The sequence below is a fragment of the Rhinoderma darwinii genome, chromosome 13, assembly GCF_050947455.1.
Source record: "Rhinoderma darwinii isolate aRhiDar2 chromosome 13, aRhiDar2.hap1, whole genome shotgun sequence".
Lineage (NCBI taxonomy): Eukaryota > Metazoa > Chordata > Amphibia > Anura > Rhinodermatidae > Rhinoderma > Rhinoderma darwinii.
Window position 1 is genome coordinate 44,982,845 of NC_134699.1, and position 16,719 is coordinate 44,999,563.

Genomic DNA, 16,719 nt, shown 5'->3' on the forward strand with positions numbered 1-16,719 from the left:
GGGCTCTCACTGTGCAAACCGGGTACCCCCTCTGATGCCCGTAGGCCATATGGACAGGTATTATGCTAGACGACCCCTTTTTAATTATAAGCTGTCCCTGTGACTATTGCAACGAGCTCCGATCAACGAGACAGCTGTCACACGGAGCTATGGATGGGGACGAGCGCTCGTTACTCCGATCACTCGTCACCATACACTATTATCATGTCAGCAGCGCGCCGTCCTGTTCACACAGGGAGATGCGCTGCCAACAACCATAGTCTTTAACTTTTTTTAGAACGATACGATCAGCAGACGAGCGTTTGCAGTCTGAAAATATAGACACGTAGGTCTGCAGAGGAGCTGTAGACACAATACGGCAGGAAACTTAATTGAGAAAGTTTGCAAAGTTGTTACACTTTTTATTTTAGATGTATTCAAGCAATAAGTCATTTTTTTTTAAAAAAAAAAAAAAGGTACTCAAAGCATTTAAAAGCACTTTAAGGGATTTTCCGCAATGCATTTCGTTGCAGAAAATCCGCAGCATTGTACAGTACCAGCAAAGTGGATGAGATTTGAACAAATCTCATCCAGGCTGCGGAAAAAACGCTCAGAAATTGATCTGCTGTGCGGTTTATTTAATCCGCGGCATGTCAATTGTATTTGCGTAAACACTGCTTATTTGTTGCGGGATTTCCCCATTGAATGAAACGTCATCCCATGGCTGCAGAACTTCAGAAGTTTAATTTTTAGAGACTAGTCCTAGGTTTCTTCCTATGTATTTATTTCCTTAACGCCTACAGTCCTACAAATTATTAAGGAGTCCCAGCAGCAGCATGGAATGCGTCATGGAGACTTCCAGAGATACAGGTGAGAACACTTCTGAAATTGTGTGGCCGTGATTTACTGCGCCATACGAGGGAAGCTTTACACTATATGGACACCCCTCCTAATTATTGAGATCAGGTGTTTTAGCCACACCCATTGCAAACGTGCATAAAATCATGCACACAGCCATGCGATCTCCATATGCAAACATTGGTAGTAGTATGGGTGGTACTCCATGTGGCACCACAAACAAAATAGAGACGAGGCATGCTTGAGAAGGGTCCGATTGGACTACAACGTCGCACTGGTGGGTGAATAAATTCCCGTTTATTTTGGAAGTGCTGCCTCGTCTCTATTTTGCCGAGTGGTATAAAGCACGCTGCCACTGGACTCTGTAGCGTGTTCTGTGGAATGACTAATCATGTTTCATTATCTGATAGGGCTGGGCTATTATGACCAAAATCACGATTAATTGAACATATAACCTCGATTACGATTATTGAGCAATTATTTAGACCACACCCGTTTTGCACGTCACACCCTTTATTTGTATGCTACGCCACTGAATTAAAATGTATCCCATGAGCCTGCTGTATAATGTACACCCTGACTTTGCCCCCACACAGTATAATGCCCCATAGCTGCCTCTACATAGTATAATGCCCCCATAACTGACTTCCTTGCAGTATAATGCCCCTATATCTGCCCCCCACACTGTATAATGCCCCCACAGCTGCCCACAATAGTGCCTGATAAAAATAATATACATACTCGCCTAACCAATTACGAGTGGAGGAGATCCCACTGGACTGCGCAGGTGCGATGACGTCACTGCCTCGCGTTCAGCCATACATAGTGAATGGTAGAGCAGGGCTTACGGCCCACTGCTCTACCATTGGTTTCAACTGTATCTGTGTCCTGAAGATGCAGATACCGTGTAAACCGGGAGAAAATAGTGATTGGAAGGCGTCCCAGCGGTCAGACCTCCGCCAACAATGAAGTGATCGCATATCCTCAAGCGCTTAATAAAGGGGTCATGTCTTAAGGAAATGTTGCGTGGCCTCTGCTGCTGAATGTAGAGAATTCGGCCAATGGTCTAAATGACTTTTGTATAAAGAAAATAATAATCTCCTGGTGTGAAGAGACCGTTTTCTTTTGCCATGCTCCTAAGCTAGACCGGTAATGTTTGGACACCATTGTCTGGAGTCTGGTTGGTGATGAAGTGGTTTATCTCAGGGGTAAGCCTCTAACTTGGTATTTTTTTACTTTATATCCTAGTGCTATGTGATGGGAATACTCCTTTAAATGCTATATACACCTTTTTTTTTAAATCGATTTTATGTGATTTAAAACCGACTTTTAAGTCGACTTTTATTAAAAAAAAGTTTTTACATTTTAAGATACAGCTTGTATGAGTCTTGTATACATAGAGTCTGTATTGTTCCTTTAAAGCCGATTCTGTGATCATTATTAGCTGGATCCTGCGTGATCCGCTTTCAGCCGAGCTGTCCGTTTGGCTTTGACGGAACGAGACCGCTTCTATATATATATACACAGGGTACGTAGAAGCTGTAGCTTAAAAAGTCAAAACATTTATTGTAATTAACGTCCATTTAAAAGTTGTTTTACATCGCATAAATTTTTTTTTTATATAAAAAGATAAACTAAATTGGCTGCATTCGAGTTACCTGTGGTCTCATGAATTATATTATTTTCTTTATGTTTAGGGGCTACTGTTCACGCCGTTTAAGACGCCTGAGAAAAACCCTAAATTTTAAGATGGGGAACAGACACAAGTTTACTGGAAAGAAAGTGACTGTGGAGATGCTGTCTGATAACAGGTTTGCCACACGTTTGATATATTAGCCTTGTCTACAGCCCTAAATCTTAGGAACAAGTCGATGTAAATGTTTTAACCTGCTGTAATGTATGCCCGGATACAAGGATTCTAAACACCTTAGCAAATAATCATGCATGGCATGGAAAGGCAACCATTTGCGCATTCCGCCGCGCATGTACGTGATTGTGATGGTGCGGGCACAGCTTCTCTGTGAATGGCAGCCGAGCACCTGCTGCAACGGCTAGGATTGGAGTAACCTCCAATCCCAGCCATTTATCCCATTAAATGCCGCGGTCAATAGCGACCACACCATTTAAGTGGTTTGACAGAGGCAAGACGCTGGCCGCGATCGCCAGCCACAGATAGGTTGGTGGCCATGCTAAACATTGTTGTAATGAGTCCTCCAGAACTGGGCCACTGGCAAATAGAGGGGGGTCGCAAGCAGAGAACCCTACTCTATGTAGTACAGCCATTGCCCCGCTCCTAACAACAAGTGTGCACGCGCGGTCAGCATAAGGTGATACGGCCGGCGCTGCACTAATGAGCGGCGGCACCTGCACTGAAGACAGAACATGGGGGTGTTTTGCAGTGCGTCCGCCAGGTCCTTGGTCTTCAGTGCCGGCGCTCATCACATCATGCTGACCGTGCACTTGTCAGGAGCGGGGCAATGGCTGTATTACGGAGCCGTAAGCAACCAATCGCGGCGCTCTGTGGGTGGAGCCTATGTATAGCTTTGCCTGCTGCACTGTTCTCCATTTGGACGGACGCGGCTGGGGACACGTGACCTCCTGACCAGTGCTGCTGTATTTTTGCCTCAGGAGGGACATCAGACACTCTGAAACTGGGTAGGACGAGCCTATGGGCTTTTTCTATTTCTACAAATACTCTAGCCTCAGTCACTGTGCTTACTCCCTATAGGAGTGTGTTCTTCTTCTAGCAGAACTAGGTAAAGGCAGCCATTACTCCCTAAATAGGAGCATCTATTGCTGTGCAGTCCTGGGTGGTTCTATTGGTTACCTCACTCCAGTGTGTGGTTTAGTAACCCCCTCCACTGTCACGTCTGACCCTGAGGGAGAACTCTTACGGCAGACCTTTGCAATTTATTATGCTTGTTACAAGTGCAATACTACGTTTCCCTGTGTTCCGTCTACTTCCTTATGCGATGCATGCCGACCTCCTGGCCAAACACCTGCAGCCTTTGCACCACTGCCACCCCCAGTATTGCTCACCCCTGGTATGATGGGTGTGGATCTGTAATGGGCCCATTCCCTTTTCAGAACGGTTGATAACCTAGCGAACATCACCAAGTCTACTCGCTCTCCCCTGGACTCCTGTTCTGCCCGTCCTCATCTGGACTCTTCGTCCATGTCTTCCCGTTGCAGACCCCGCAAGCGAACCAGGTTCACATGCATGCCTTCGCTTTCACCGTTAACTAGCCATGGATGCGAAATTTTTGTACGTTTATCCGGGCAACCACGAGCCTCATATGTGAGTTTGAAAAGAGGGAGATTTGAGTGTATCATTCCAATCCATGCTTGTAACCTAGGGACCTTGGGGTGCTTCCAATGCAAGAAGATGGTCTTTTTCGCATAAAACAGTATCCAAAGTTAATATACCTAAGGCTGCCCATCCACTAGGGTCAGGAAGTTGGCGTACCTTAGACAGAAACGGGTTGTACCAGAGTGGTGTCCTAGGCGACCAAGTCACATCTTCACATCGGAAAAGTAACAGAGACCTCTGCCAGACCTTCAGAGTAGTTTGCATCGGAGTTGTAAATGAGTGACCCGTGGGGGGGGGAGGGGGGCTGTTTATACAAGGAGTTAACCATTGCTTTGTAGGAACCCAATAGTCATGACTCGAGATCTGTACAAGGAATAAAATGCCTGTGACTAAACCACCACCACGCAAATATACCAGTTTACTGGCCAGGGAATAAAGATAGAGAGTACCCCCTGCCAAAATAAAGGATCTAATATATTTTTCAATAGTAGAGTCAAAAGGGAGGCAATACACAGCCTGTCTCCTGCCGCAACTGCCGGAATCGAAGCGGGCTCTGATTCCGGCAGTTTCTCATTAGATGCAGCTGTCAATAGCGACAGTGGCATCTGTGTTCGACAGAGGGAGGTAGCTCCATCTGTCACCCCATCGGGGGCCCCGCAAAGAGATCGCAGGGCGCCGTTGTGTTTCCATGGCAGCTGGGGGCCTAACAAAGGGCATGGCATAATAGATTACCTGTCCGTTTTAAGCTGACCGACAATAATGCTTTGTATACCAAAGCATTATATAAGCGATCAGCAGATCACATGGTGAAGTCCCCTGGTGGGACTAAAAAAAAACCCATAAAGCAGTTAAATAAAGTTTATGAAACAAATCTATATATATATTAGTCAAAATAAAATCAAACCACTTTATTTCCCCCTAAAAAAAGTGGTTTTATTTAGTAAAAGTGTCAAAACAAATAACACATATATGGTATCCCCGTGATCGTAACGACTCGAACAATAAAATCAACACATTAATTAAACTGCCGGATGAACGGCGTCCAAAAAAAACACGTTAAAATGACGGCAGAATTCTTTCTTTTCTCCCATCCCCCCCCCCATAAAAAAATAAAATAAAAGTTAATCATGAAGTCCTATGTACCCCAAAATAGTACTAATGAACACTACACCTTGGTCCGCAAAAATCAAGCCCACATACGGCCACATTCACAGAAAAATAAAAACGTTACGGCTCTTGGAATGCGGCGATGCAAAAACAAGTAAGTTTTTTCTAAAAGGCTTTTTATTGTGCAAACGTAGGAAAACATATAAAACCTTTAGATATTTGGTATCCCCGTAATCGTGCCGACCCATAGAATAAAGTTAACATGTTATTTACGCTGCATAGTAAACGGCGTAAATTTATAACGTGAAAATCAATACTGGAATAGCTGCTTATTTTCAATTCTCTCCTAAAATAAAGTTTATAAAAGTTAATCGATATATTATAAGCATCTAAAAATGGTGCAATTGAAAAATACAACTCGTCCCGCAAAAAACAAGCCCGTATACGGCGATGTCGACGGAATAAAAAAAAAAATGTTACGACTCTTGGAATGAGACTGTGAGAAAACAAAAAATAATCTTCTGTCATTATCGTGTAAAATGGCCCGGTCATTAAGGGGTTAAACTAATTTGGCTGTAACTTTTTTTTTTTTTTCCCTGTTACTTTTTAAGATTAACTATTCTTTCATTATTTTATTTTTTCTCTTCTGTAACAATGTTTGTTTTTTACAGGTATCTACTGCTTATCTTGATGGATGCGGAAAGAGCTTGGAGTTATGCCATGCAGCTTAAAATGGAGGCCAATACAGAGCCACGTAAGCGTTTTCACTTGCTTTCTCGACTGCGAAAGGCAGTGAAACGCGGCGAGGAGCTGGAGCGACTGTGTGATAGTGATCGTGTTGATGCGAAGACCAAGCTGGAAGCTCAGGTATTGCCACGTGTTGGAGCAGGGTAGTTAACGTGTTAAAAAGGGGTCACCAGCGCTTATTTTTGGATGTTATTTTACCACTGGAATGAGAATTCAAGTTTTCTGCTGGCCGGCTGTGTCCACAGGGTGACACCAAGAGGCCATTTTTAGGATCCACATGTTTGTCCATAAAAATTAAATATTTCCTCCGCTAGTAGGGGTATGTTCACGCGGCTTATTTTCAGCCATTTTTCGGCCCGAAAGCTCCCCGCAAAACGGCAAAAAATATGAAGGCTGAACGCCTCCAAACATCTGCCTGTTGATTTCAATGGGAAAAACTGCGTTGCATTCCCACGGGGCATTTTTTTTTTTTAAATGCGTCAGTTTGTAAAAATGGCGTATAAAAACGCCCCATAAAAAAAGAAGTGCATGTCACTTCTTGAGCCGTTTTTGGAGCCGTTATTCATTCTCAATAGAAACACCGCTCCAAAGACGCTTGAATCATAAAAAACAGCTGAGAATCAGAGGCTGTTTTCCCTTGAAAACAGCTCCGTATTTTACGGCCGTTTCCTAAAGCGGAAGCGTCATTAACTCTGGTATTTGCGGCGTCCATTCACATGTAAATCATAAAATATAAAAGGATGCCACCAAACCTAAATAAACATAAACCGCATTACATGTTATGTAGTGGGTTTGACTCGGCACTTTCATTTATATTGTTAGGCCTCATGCAGACGACCGTAGCCACGTTCACGGCCGTGATTTTCGGGTCTGCCGGCAGCGGATTGTCAGCCGCGAGCCGCCTGCAAATCTCGGGCTATTCACATGGCCGCACCCATTATTTTCAATGAGCCCGGACCGCAGAAGACGGCCGTAATAAGACATGCCCGTTCTTTCTGCGGTGCGGTGGAAACCACGGTCGTGGGCATGGCCCCATAGAAATGAATGGGGCCGCAATTCTCCCGTGGATTTTCGGGGGAATTGCGGCCGCAAAAGCACGTTCGTGTGCATGAGGCCTTACTCCACAAAGGGAAACAAAATAATTAGTTGTAAACGATACATTGTCTGTATACTTCGTGACTGTATCTGTGCCTTGTATAGTCAATGTAGTCAATAAAAATGTTACAATAAATGGGCCCCAGTGCAGTGGAGAATAGGAAACCTTTCCAGTGAGACGTATGCCTTCGATGTGTAAACTTTGCCTTTCTTGTCTACAGGCGTATAGCGCTTATCTCAATGGCATGCTGCAGTTTGAGCAGCAGCAGTGGCAAGCGGCCATGAAAGCGTTCAACAAGTGCAAGTAAGTGCAATGCGGACCTGTTTGCACTCGGTATAATGCAGCTAGAACCAATGACGCAGCTCATTACTTTTTGTTTTGGGGCTTCTTTTTACAGGACCATCTATGAAAAGCTGGCCAGTGCCTTCACGGAGGAGCAGGCTGTGTTGTACAACCAAAGAGTGGAGGAGATCTCGCCAAACATCCGCTACTGTGCCTACAACATCGGTGAGCAGCGTGTGTGAATGCGGAGGTATCCCATGTATAATGTGTAGGGAAAGATGGAACCCATATGGAATGGATTCTTGCTAGTTTTACAGCATATGAATCCTGCCTATTTCATGTGTATGCCAGTGGGCCATCTGCGTTCCCTACATGCCATAATCTTTAAATGCTATGCTGCTTTCAGGGGATAAGACGGCTATGAATGAGTTAATGCAGATGAGACTCCGCGGGGGAGGTGCAGAAGGACTGCTGGCAGAGAAGCTGGAGGTACGCTTTCTTTCAATCATTTAAACATTTTCATTCGCAAAAAGTTGCTAGAATGTTTTTTTTTATTCAGTGATCGCTAGTAGAAAATGTGTCCGTAGCAGTCAGTCGGGTCCGTGTCGCCTTTGCTTTTTTGATTGGACAGGAAAAACGACAACTGGAGTCTGATTTATTACTGTAGGTGTCGCTCCCACTTTTCCTATAGATTTCAGTAATAAGCCTCCGTATGGCCGTTTAAAATGGGTAACCGGAAAACAGTTACCAAAATATATTACTAATACAGCGCTCACCACCAGCTAGTTCATGGTTTCTGTCCCTTCTATCCGCTAGCTTGGTGTATGTAACCGCTAATGGGTATATGTGCTGTAGCCCCCGTCCTCCTTTACATAGCGTGCAGGGGGATTAAACTATGTGTACTTGGTATTGTACAGTATTACAGTATAACAGTACAATACATGCAACATTGGGCAAACCAATAGGGATTAAGTTACATTTGTAGATGTATAGGACAATAAAAGATAAAGCACAATTCATGATATCGTGTTGGCGGAAACACCATATTATATTGTTGAAACACTGCGCGAGCCCTGTAGATGCTATTGTTTTATATCGATCGATCTATAGATATATATATATCTATAGATAGAATGTTTTTTGTGTGGTAGCTAGTATTTCTCCTGAAATGTATACTTGTGTATTCATGACCTGGCAAACATTGACTATAAGTCACAACTATGTGTAAAATCCTTTGCTATGTACTATAGCTACTTATGGTAGTGTACGTGAATCTCAAAGTGAAAAATAGTTACGTTGTATATTATATTGCAGTGTCTATAGATGCATTTTCATACTCCTTTTTATTTCCATGTATTTTTGTTTTCTACGTTCAAGTTTTATTTTCTAGACGTTTTATTTTATTATTATTATTCATTATTTTATTCATCTTATTTTTTTTCCTTTGGCAAAATTTATATAGTATTTTAATGTGAGATAAACGCTTAATATAAACAGTGTCATCTATTTTTTTTACGAAGAGAGTAATACTTACATCTTGGATATAACATACAGTATATTTTACAAAGTATCGTAGAGAAGACTGGAGAGCTATATCCTGGAATGTCAGGGGCCTCGGAGACCCTGTTAAGCGTACGGCTATCTTTGAGTACGTGAAGTCCCATTTTCCTGCTATTTTATGCTTCCAAGAAACGATTCTCTCAAGGGATAGAATTGCGACTATACATCGTGTGTGGATGAGCCATGAATATCACTCTGTTCACACCAGTTACTCGAGGGGTGTCCATTTGGTGATACATCGTTTGATACCCTTTAAGTGTCTTCAGGTTGATATTGATGATGAGGGGAGCTATGTCTGCCTTCATTGCACTATATACTCTATACAATATATCATTATTGGAGTTTATATTCTGCCACCCTTTAGTTATAATGTGCTCAGAAAGGTTTTGAATTTTACTGGCACCAGACCAGGTATACCATTTATCATACTAGGAGATTTTAATAATTATATTCATCCTTACTGGGATACATTTAATAAGTATGGAGCAAGTGTGGATGGGCCCATAACTGTGTTTGGTTCTTTTCTCCGAGAGGTGATTCTGCTGGATTTATGGAGAATGAAACCTATTCATGACCGGCATTATTCTTGTTTTTCTAGCTCACATAACCGCTTGTCCCGTATAGATCTTGGATTAGGTCCTGACGTAGCCAGAGCGGTTGTAACTGCTGAATACTTACCTAGGGCACTCTCTGATCATTCTCCCTTATTTATTGGTCATATCTTTGTCTCGAGGTCCTCAAAATAATAGGACATTGTGGATGTTGAATGCCTTCTGATGTGCTTAAGGTATTGACAGATTACTTTTTGGAAAACGTGGGCACGGCAAATACAGGAATGGTGTGGAATGCTATGAGAGCTGAGAGGGTGTTTGATTCTGTTAATAAGCAGGGTCAAATGGAAAACTAGAAGATTGGGTGATGCTCTTAGAGATAGGGTGCGACAGACTGAGGCGTCTCATGTTATGGAGAACTCCACTATCTTTGGCTAATTGGCGGGAGGCTCAGGATCTACTGAACTCCTTTATTGGCTGTAGCTGCAAATAAGAGGATGTTTCAGAAACCTCGTTCTTATGCTGAGCGGGAGAAAGCGGGACATATGCTTGCTATGGTTTGCAAGAGCACAGTATGGCCAAACATATATTGCAACAATACGAAATACTGATATCTGGTAATGCAGAGATAGCAGATGTGTTTAAATCTTATTACGCTTCTCTATAAGGTTCCCATGTTCATGTGTCTGAGGCACAGCTTGAGAACTACTTATCTGGTAACTCATTGCCACTTCTGTCCTCTATTGATAAGAGGATTTTTGGAAACCCCATTGCAGTTGGAGGAGTTGCAGGAGGCGGTGGGATCTCTAGCTAATAATGCGGCTCTGGGGTCGCATGGTCTTCCGGTAGAAATTGACATATATTTTCAACTAGTAGAATATCTAAATGCGTTTGTATGCACTTTTGTATGTGGGAGCAGCATGTGTCGTGGGCCAGTCCCTGTAAGTAGCAGAGTTTGAAGAGGTGTTTTTTTTGTTCATGGCTAAGCCACAGAGTTGGGTGCTACAGCGGTCTAGCCGGGATGTCAGAAGTGTATGGACCAGCATTTTGTTTGCCTCTAACTTGAAGAAGCGACAGATGTGAGTAACGTTTTTGAGTTGGAGACAGGAGGGGGCGGTGAGAGATTTTTCACGCCAGATACACGTGAGATACAGAGGTGGTCTTGTTTATGTTACGTTTGGGAAAGTGAGGAAACTGAAAGGCGACGGCTGAGAGCACATTCTAGTAGGATGTCATCAATGTACTGGTGATATTGTATACATGAGCTTTCTACCACTTTTAGGTGTAAGTGGAAAATAGAAGGGAAGCAACGACTGAATCTTGTTGCACAGGTGTTGGGGACAACTACTATGTGGGATTAGGAAGCCCTAAATGTACATAATTTTGGACTATATTGAGGTGGCGTAGAGTTACTACACACGATTTGCACTCTGTGTGGCCTGAAGACTTCATTGCTTGTTCAAATATTGCAAGATGTAAAATTACTTTACAGGCCTAAGTAAAAATAATGACACCTTACATAGTCGGTCCTCTATTAACTTGATACATTTGTGTCTCATTATGTGCACGTTTTTCCCACAGGCTCTTATCTCACAGACCAGGGCAAAACAAGCTGCTACCATGAGTGAAGTGGAATGGAGAGGGCGCACCATTCCTGTCAAAATTGATAAGGTGCGCATTTTCCTCCTTGGGCTGTCGGACACAGAAGCTGCAATTGCACAGGTGAGGACACTGCGTTATTAAGAAAATTGTAAATCTATTTTGCCATCATAGAGAACTGCTACCGGAAACACAAAATTGGCTAGATGAAGTTAAATGTTTAGCAAGACACTGCTTTCCCGCTGGACCCCCCTCCCCCCCCCCCAGATACTCTCCCCTACCAACAGCAGCTGATTAGCAAGGGTTAGATAAGCCAGGCCCATGGTGATCAGCTGATCCCCTCGCTGGCTGTCATTTGAAAAGGAGTTGTGTTCCTGACCTAAAAGCACATTAAAGGGTTATTGCCAACTCAGACATTTATGGCATATCTACAGGATCCCCTAGCCCCAGTCTGCTGGCAGTCCATTGTAGACGAGGACTAAGTGGAAAGGGGGCCACTCATGTGCGCGGCTCCCTCCTTTTTGTTTTATTTTAGTTACGTAAACAGCCCAGCGGGCGCTACTCTGCTATTTACGTAACTCTTAGAACATAATGTGGAGAGTAGCACGCAGACTAGATATACGTGCGGCTCCCATAGCTGAGACCTTAATCTAGAAGATATTTATGGCATGTCGTGTGGATATGCCATAAATGTCTGAGTTTGCGATGTAAAGGGTGAGGTCTGCGTCAAAACCGCAACGGCTTTTAGGCTGGTTTCACACACCGTGTTTTGCTGCGTTTCTGTTCGGTTTTTGTGTTAATGCCTTTTTTATGTTTCTTTTTTCTTTTAGTGAGGCCAGATGTTACATTAAAGCCTATAGTAAAGTGCAAAGTGCACTACATACAACTGCATTTTGGTTTGCGCCATTTTTGAGTCCGGTTTGTTTTCAGTTGCATTTTTACCAAAGTCCGCATACTCCGGGTCTGGCGTTTTTTTCAGCCGTTATTTCCTTAGGCTTCTCTATAGAACTTCAAAAAAGACAAAATGCAAGCAGTTACCTAAAAAGCACTAAAGACACCATAAAAAAAATGCATATTACATTTTAATAATGCAAAATTTTTGGGGGAAATGTGTTGGTTTTTTTTTCAGTTTAAATTGCCAGAACAATTCTGTATGAAGGAGACCTAAGGCCTCATTCACACGGCAGGGTTTCCCGGCCGGGTGCCGGCCGTTCATAAATCGGCCGGCACCCGGCTGCATTAGGAATAATAGACCCCTAATGGGGCTATTCACACGACCGATTTTTTGACGGCTGGGAAAACCGCCCGTCAAAAAATAGGACATGCTCTATTTTCGCCCGGGTACCCGGCCGCCCGGCTCCCATAGAAGTCTATGGGGCCGGGTAATACCCGGCCATCACCGGGATGTGTCCCGAGTGACGGCCGGCTTTTCCGGCTCTTGCGCTCTATCTCCTCCTCCTCACAGCGCAGAGTGCATGTGAGGAGGAGGAGTTGATGCCATTCTGACGAATGGCATCGCTGTACACGGTGTGGCAGGGCCGGGGTGTACAGCAGGTGGAAGGGAGCGCTGCGCTGGCTCCCTTCTCCTGCTTGTTTTAAAAGCGCCCTGGCCCGGCGACACCTTTGATGGCGCCGCTAGCAGCTGCAGCAGCTGCTGCGGCTGCTACTACTGTAGCGACGCCACTATAGCAGAGCGGGGAGGTATCTCCCCGCTCTGCTATGTGCTAGCCGCACTTTAGCTCCTTGAAGGAGCGGAATCCCCGTGTGTTCGGGGATTCCGCTCCTGGACAGAGCGCTTGATGTCTCTGTCCATATCTGGGCAGTGACATCAGGGGAAACTCCTGAAGCGGAATCCCCGAACACATGGGGATTCCCCTTCAGGAGTTGCCGCTGATGTCACTGTCCGGATCTGCCCGGCCCGGCACGGATGCATAACTTTATGCAAACTGGCCGGGCAGAATGGCCGATTTTACCGGCCGGCACTCGGGCTCGGACGCGACCCGGTCGTGTGAATCCCGCCTAAGGGTGCAGAGATTTGTTTTTTTTTTGTTTTCTCATCTCTCCATTGTGAAAGATGTATGAGGGCTTGATTTTTGCAGGCAGAGTTGTATTTTTTTTAATAATACCATTTTGGAGTATGTATAATGTATTTTATAACTTTCATACGTTTTTTTTAAGCGGAGGTGGAAAAAAACCAGCAATTCTACAATTTGTTTTTTTGGGTTTTGTTTTTACGGCGTTCACTGTGCGGTATAAATGACAAGTAAACTTTATTCTGCCGGTCAGTAACATTTCGGTGATACCAAATTCATATATTTTTCTTATTTTTACTACTTTTGCACAATAAAAATACCATGTTTTTATTTTGTCTTAGTTTTGGAGCTATAACTTTCATTTTCCATTGAAGGAGCGGTGTGAGGGCTTGTTTTTTTGCGGGATGAATTTACTTTTTCATTGGTACCTTTTAGTCCTCTGTAAAATACCAATGCTGGAGCATCTTTTCTTAGAGCCCTGCAGTGTTCTCCTCTGGTTTTTTCATGGGGTGTGCGCGCGCCCAGACAGTCGGACACTGTCCAATCCATCCAATCACTGTCCTGACACCTTTCTTCCTGAAGTAAAAGTCTAGCAGATGTGCCCGTTCTACCAGTGGCTTGTAAATGGCTCATATATGAATGCTAGTATACGGCAGAGCAGCATGGTGGCGCAGTGGTTAGTTCTATTGCTTTGCAGCCCTGTGGTCCTGGTTTCAAATCTGTCCATGGCCAACATCTGCATGAAGTTTATTTTCCCCGTGCTTGTAGGTTCTCCGGTTTCCTCCCTTATTGATGGATTAGCTGGCTTTCTATGATATTCGGCCTAGTGTGTGTCTGGGTGAGCTCTATTGGGGACAGGGAGTCCTGACAACATAGCACGGTTACACTATGTTCACAGTTGCATCGCAAGTTCAGTCATATTTGATGGGAGGAAACCATGATTGAACCCCAGCAGACACCATTGTAAGCCAATGGAGGCTGTCGGGTACTCGTGGTATCCATTAGAAATGTAAGCCGTGATGCAGATGGGGTCAGAATAGGGCTGGGCAATTTTAGTAAAAAAACAAAACGAAATTCGGTGCAATTAATCAACGTTTTCTTGCAAATTTCGGTTTAGCCAATAATTTTTTTCCTGGTTTAAACTATCTGCATCTTCAGGAAAAAGGTTGAATCTTATGGTAGAGCAGGGACCGTAAGAGCCCTGCTCTACCATTCACTATGTATCGCCGGACGCGAGGCAGTGATGTCATGGCGCCTGTCTGCGCCGTGCCGTACAGAGAGTTCTCCTCCACTCGTCGTTGAAACAGGGTTAGGTAAGTATGTATATTATTATTTTTCTCAGGCCCTATTAGGAAGAGGGGGGCTGCTATGGGGGCATTATACAGCGTGGGAGCAGCTATGGGGGCTTATACTGTGAGGGGGCAGCTATGGGGGCTTTATACTGTGGAGGGCAGCTATGGGGGCTTTATACTGTGGAGGGCAGCTATGGGGGCTTTATACTGTGGAGGGCAGCTATGGGGGCTTTATACTGTGGAGGGCAGCTATGGGGGCTTTATACTGTGGAGGGCAGCTATGGGGGCTTTATACTGTGGAGGGCAGCTATGGGGGCTTTATACTGTGGAGGGCAGCTATGGGGGCTTTATACTGTGGAGGGCAGCTATGGGGGCTTTATACTGTGTGGACAGCTATGGGGGCTTTATACTGTGGAGGGCAGCTATGGGGGCTTTATACTGTGGAGGGCAGCTATGGGGGCTTTATACTGTGGAGGGCAGCTATGGGGGCTTTATACTGTGGAGGGCAGCTATGGGGGCTTTATACTGTGGAGGGCAGCTATGGGGGCTTTATACTGTGGAGGGCAGCTATGGGGGCTTTATACTGTGGAGGGCAGCTATGGGGGCTTTATACTGTGGAGGGCAGCTATGGGGGCTTTATACTGTGGAGGGCAGCTATGGGGGCTTTATACTGTGGAGGGCAGCTATGGGGGCTTTATACTGTGGAGGGCAGCTATGGGGGCTTTATACTGTGGAGGGCAGCTATGGGGGCTTTATACTGTGGAGGGCAGCTATGGGGGCTTTATACTGTGGAGGGCAGCTATGGGGGCTTTTTACTGTGTGGACAGCTATGGGGGCTTTATACTGTGGAGGGCAGCTATGGGGGCTTTATACTGTGGAGGGCAGCTATGGGGGCTTTATACTGTGGAGGGCAGCTATGGGGGCTTTATACTGTGGAGGGCAGCTATGGGGGCTTTATACTGTGGAGGGCAGCTATGCTGGCTTTATACTGTGGAGGGCAGCTATGGGGGCTTTATACTGTGGAGGGCAGCTATGGGGGCTTTATACTGTGTGGACAGCTATGGGGGCTTTATACTGTGGAGGGCAGCTATGGGGGCTTTATACTGTGGAGGGCAGCTATGGGGGCTTTATACTGTGGAGGGCAGCTATGGGGGCATTATGATGTGTGTGGAGCATTATGGGAGGCAATATACTGTGTGGGGTCAGTGTCAGGGAATATATTATATACAGTAGTATACATCAGGCTCAGGAGATAAAATAGGGGCGTGACATGCAAAGAGGGGTGTGGCCTAAATTGTTAATTAATCGAGGTTACATGTTCCATTAATTGTGATTTTGATTTAGGTTGTAATCGCGCAGCCCTAGGACAGAGCCTTATTTATTATTCCCCGTTGCTTTTATAGCATAAGTATAACATTAGGGTGGTGTGTGCTGTGACATCAAGATGACTCGCTGTTTGAATATCGCGTGGCTACAGAGCTATGCTAGGCTGTACCGTCTTATGGATATTTTGGTGTGTGTATATATATATATATATTTATTATTATGTAATCCTTCATCTTTGTGTCTTCTTCAGTAAGAAATATTTTTTGGGAATAATAGGTATGCAGCAATTGCTTTTGGTATTCTGTTGGGGTGACTAGGTATCTATGGAGATCATTAGATTGAGCATTACGATCTACGGCAGCCTCTTGAATATGCTTTGACTCTACTTAATGACTCCACATGGCGACCACCCCCTCCTTTCAGTGTTCTCGCTTAATAACCATCTCTAGTTCCAAATGGCTCAGGCCGGAGACCTAATCCTGGATGAGATTAGTTTGATTTGCAGTCTAAATTGTTAAAAATGTTTCTAAAATGTGTTCTATGTTAAGGGAGAGCGAGGTACGTCTGCTATGACCAGCTATTCATTTATTATAAAAACAAAATGTATCCTTCATAGGAAAAACAGAATGTGACTGCTTAACCCTTTCACGACCAAAGACGAAAATGCACGTCCTGGTCGGCTGCTAGTTCCCGCACCAGGACGTGCATTTTCGTCCGCATTTCAAACTGTCACTCTGTGTAAACACAGAGTGACAGACCCGCGCTGACAGCTGTCCTAGACAGCTGAGACATCAGTCTCGCCGGACAGCGGACCATCGCCGCTGCTTTCGGCAGTTAACCCCTTAAGTGCGGCGACGGATTGCCGTCGCTGCATTTAAGTGGTTTGAAGCACATCGGCAGCCCCCAAGAAGTGATCGTGGAGGCTACCGATGCTTGTCACGGCAATCGGAGGTCAGATAATGAACTCCGGGTTGCCATG

General features: G+C 44.6%; 1 protein-coding gene across 1 annotated transcript in view; it reads left to right on the forward strand.

Annotated features, from left to right (window-relative positions):
* Positions 1 to 16,719, forward strand: part of SRP68 (signal recognition particle 68) — a 28,322-nt gene that overhangs the window by 946 nt on the left and 10,657 nt on the right. Inside the window, exons 2-8 of the mRNA XM_075845312.1 lie at positions 783 to 849; positions 2,535 to 2,648; positions 5,926 to 6,121; positions 7,318 to 7,400; positions 7,495 to 7,604; positions 7,786 to 7,868; positions 11,072 to 11,212. Coding sequence (XP_075701427.1) covers positions 783 to 849; positions 2,535 to 2,648; positions 5,926 to 6,121; positions 7,318 to 7,400; positions 7,495 to 7,604; positions 7,786 to 7,868; positions 11,072 to 11,212 — 794 coding nt within the window. The remainder of the gene's footprint in view (positions 1 to 782; positions 850 to 2,534; positions 2,649 to 5,925; positions 6,122 to 7,317; positions 7,401 to 7,494; positions 7,605 to 7,785; positions 7,869 to 11,071; positions 11,213 to 16,719) is intronic.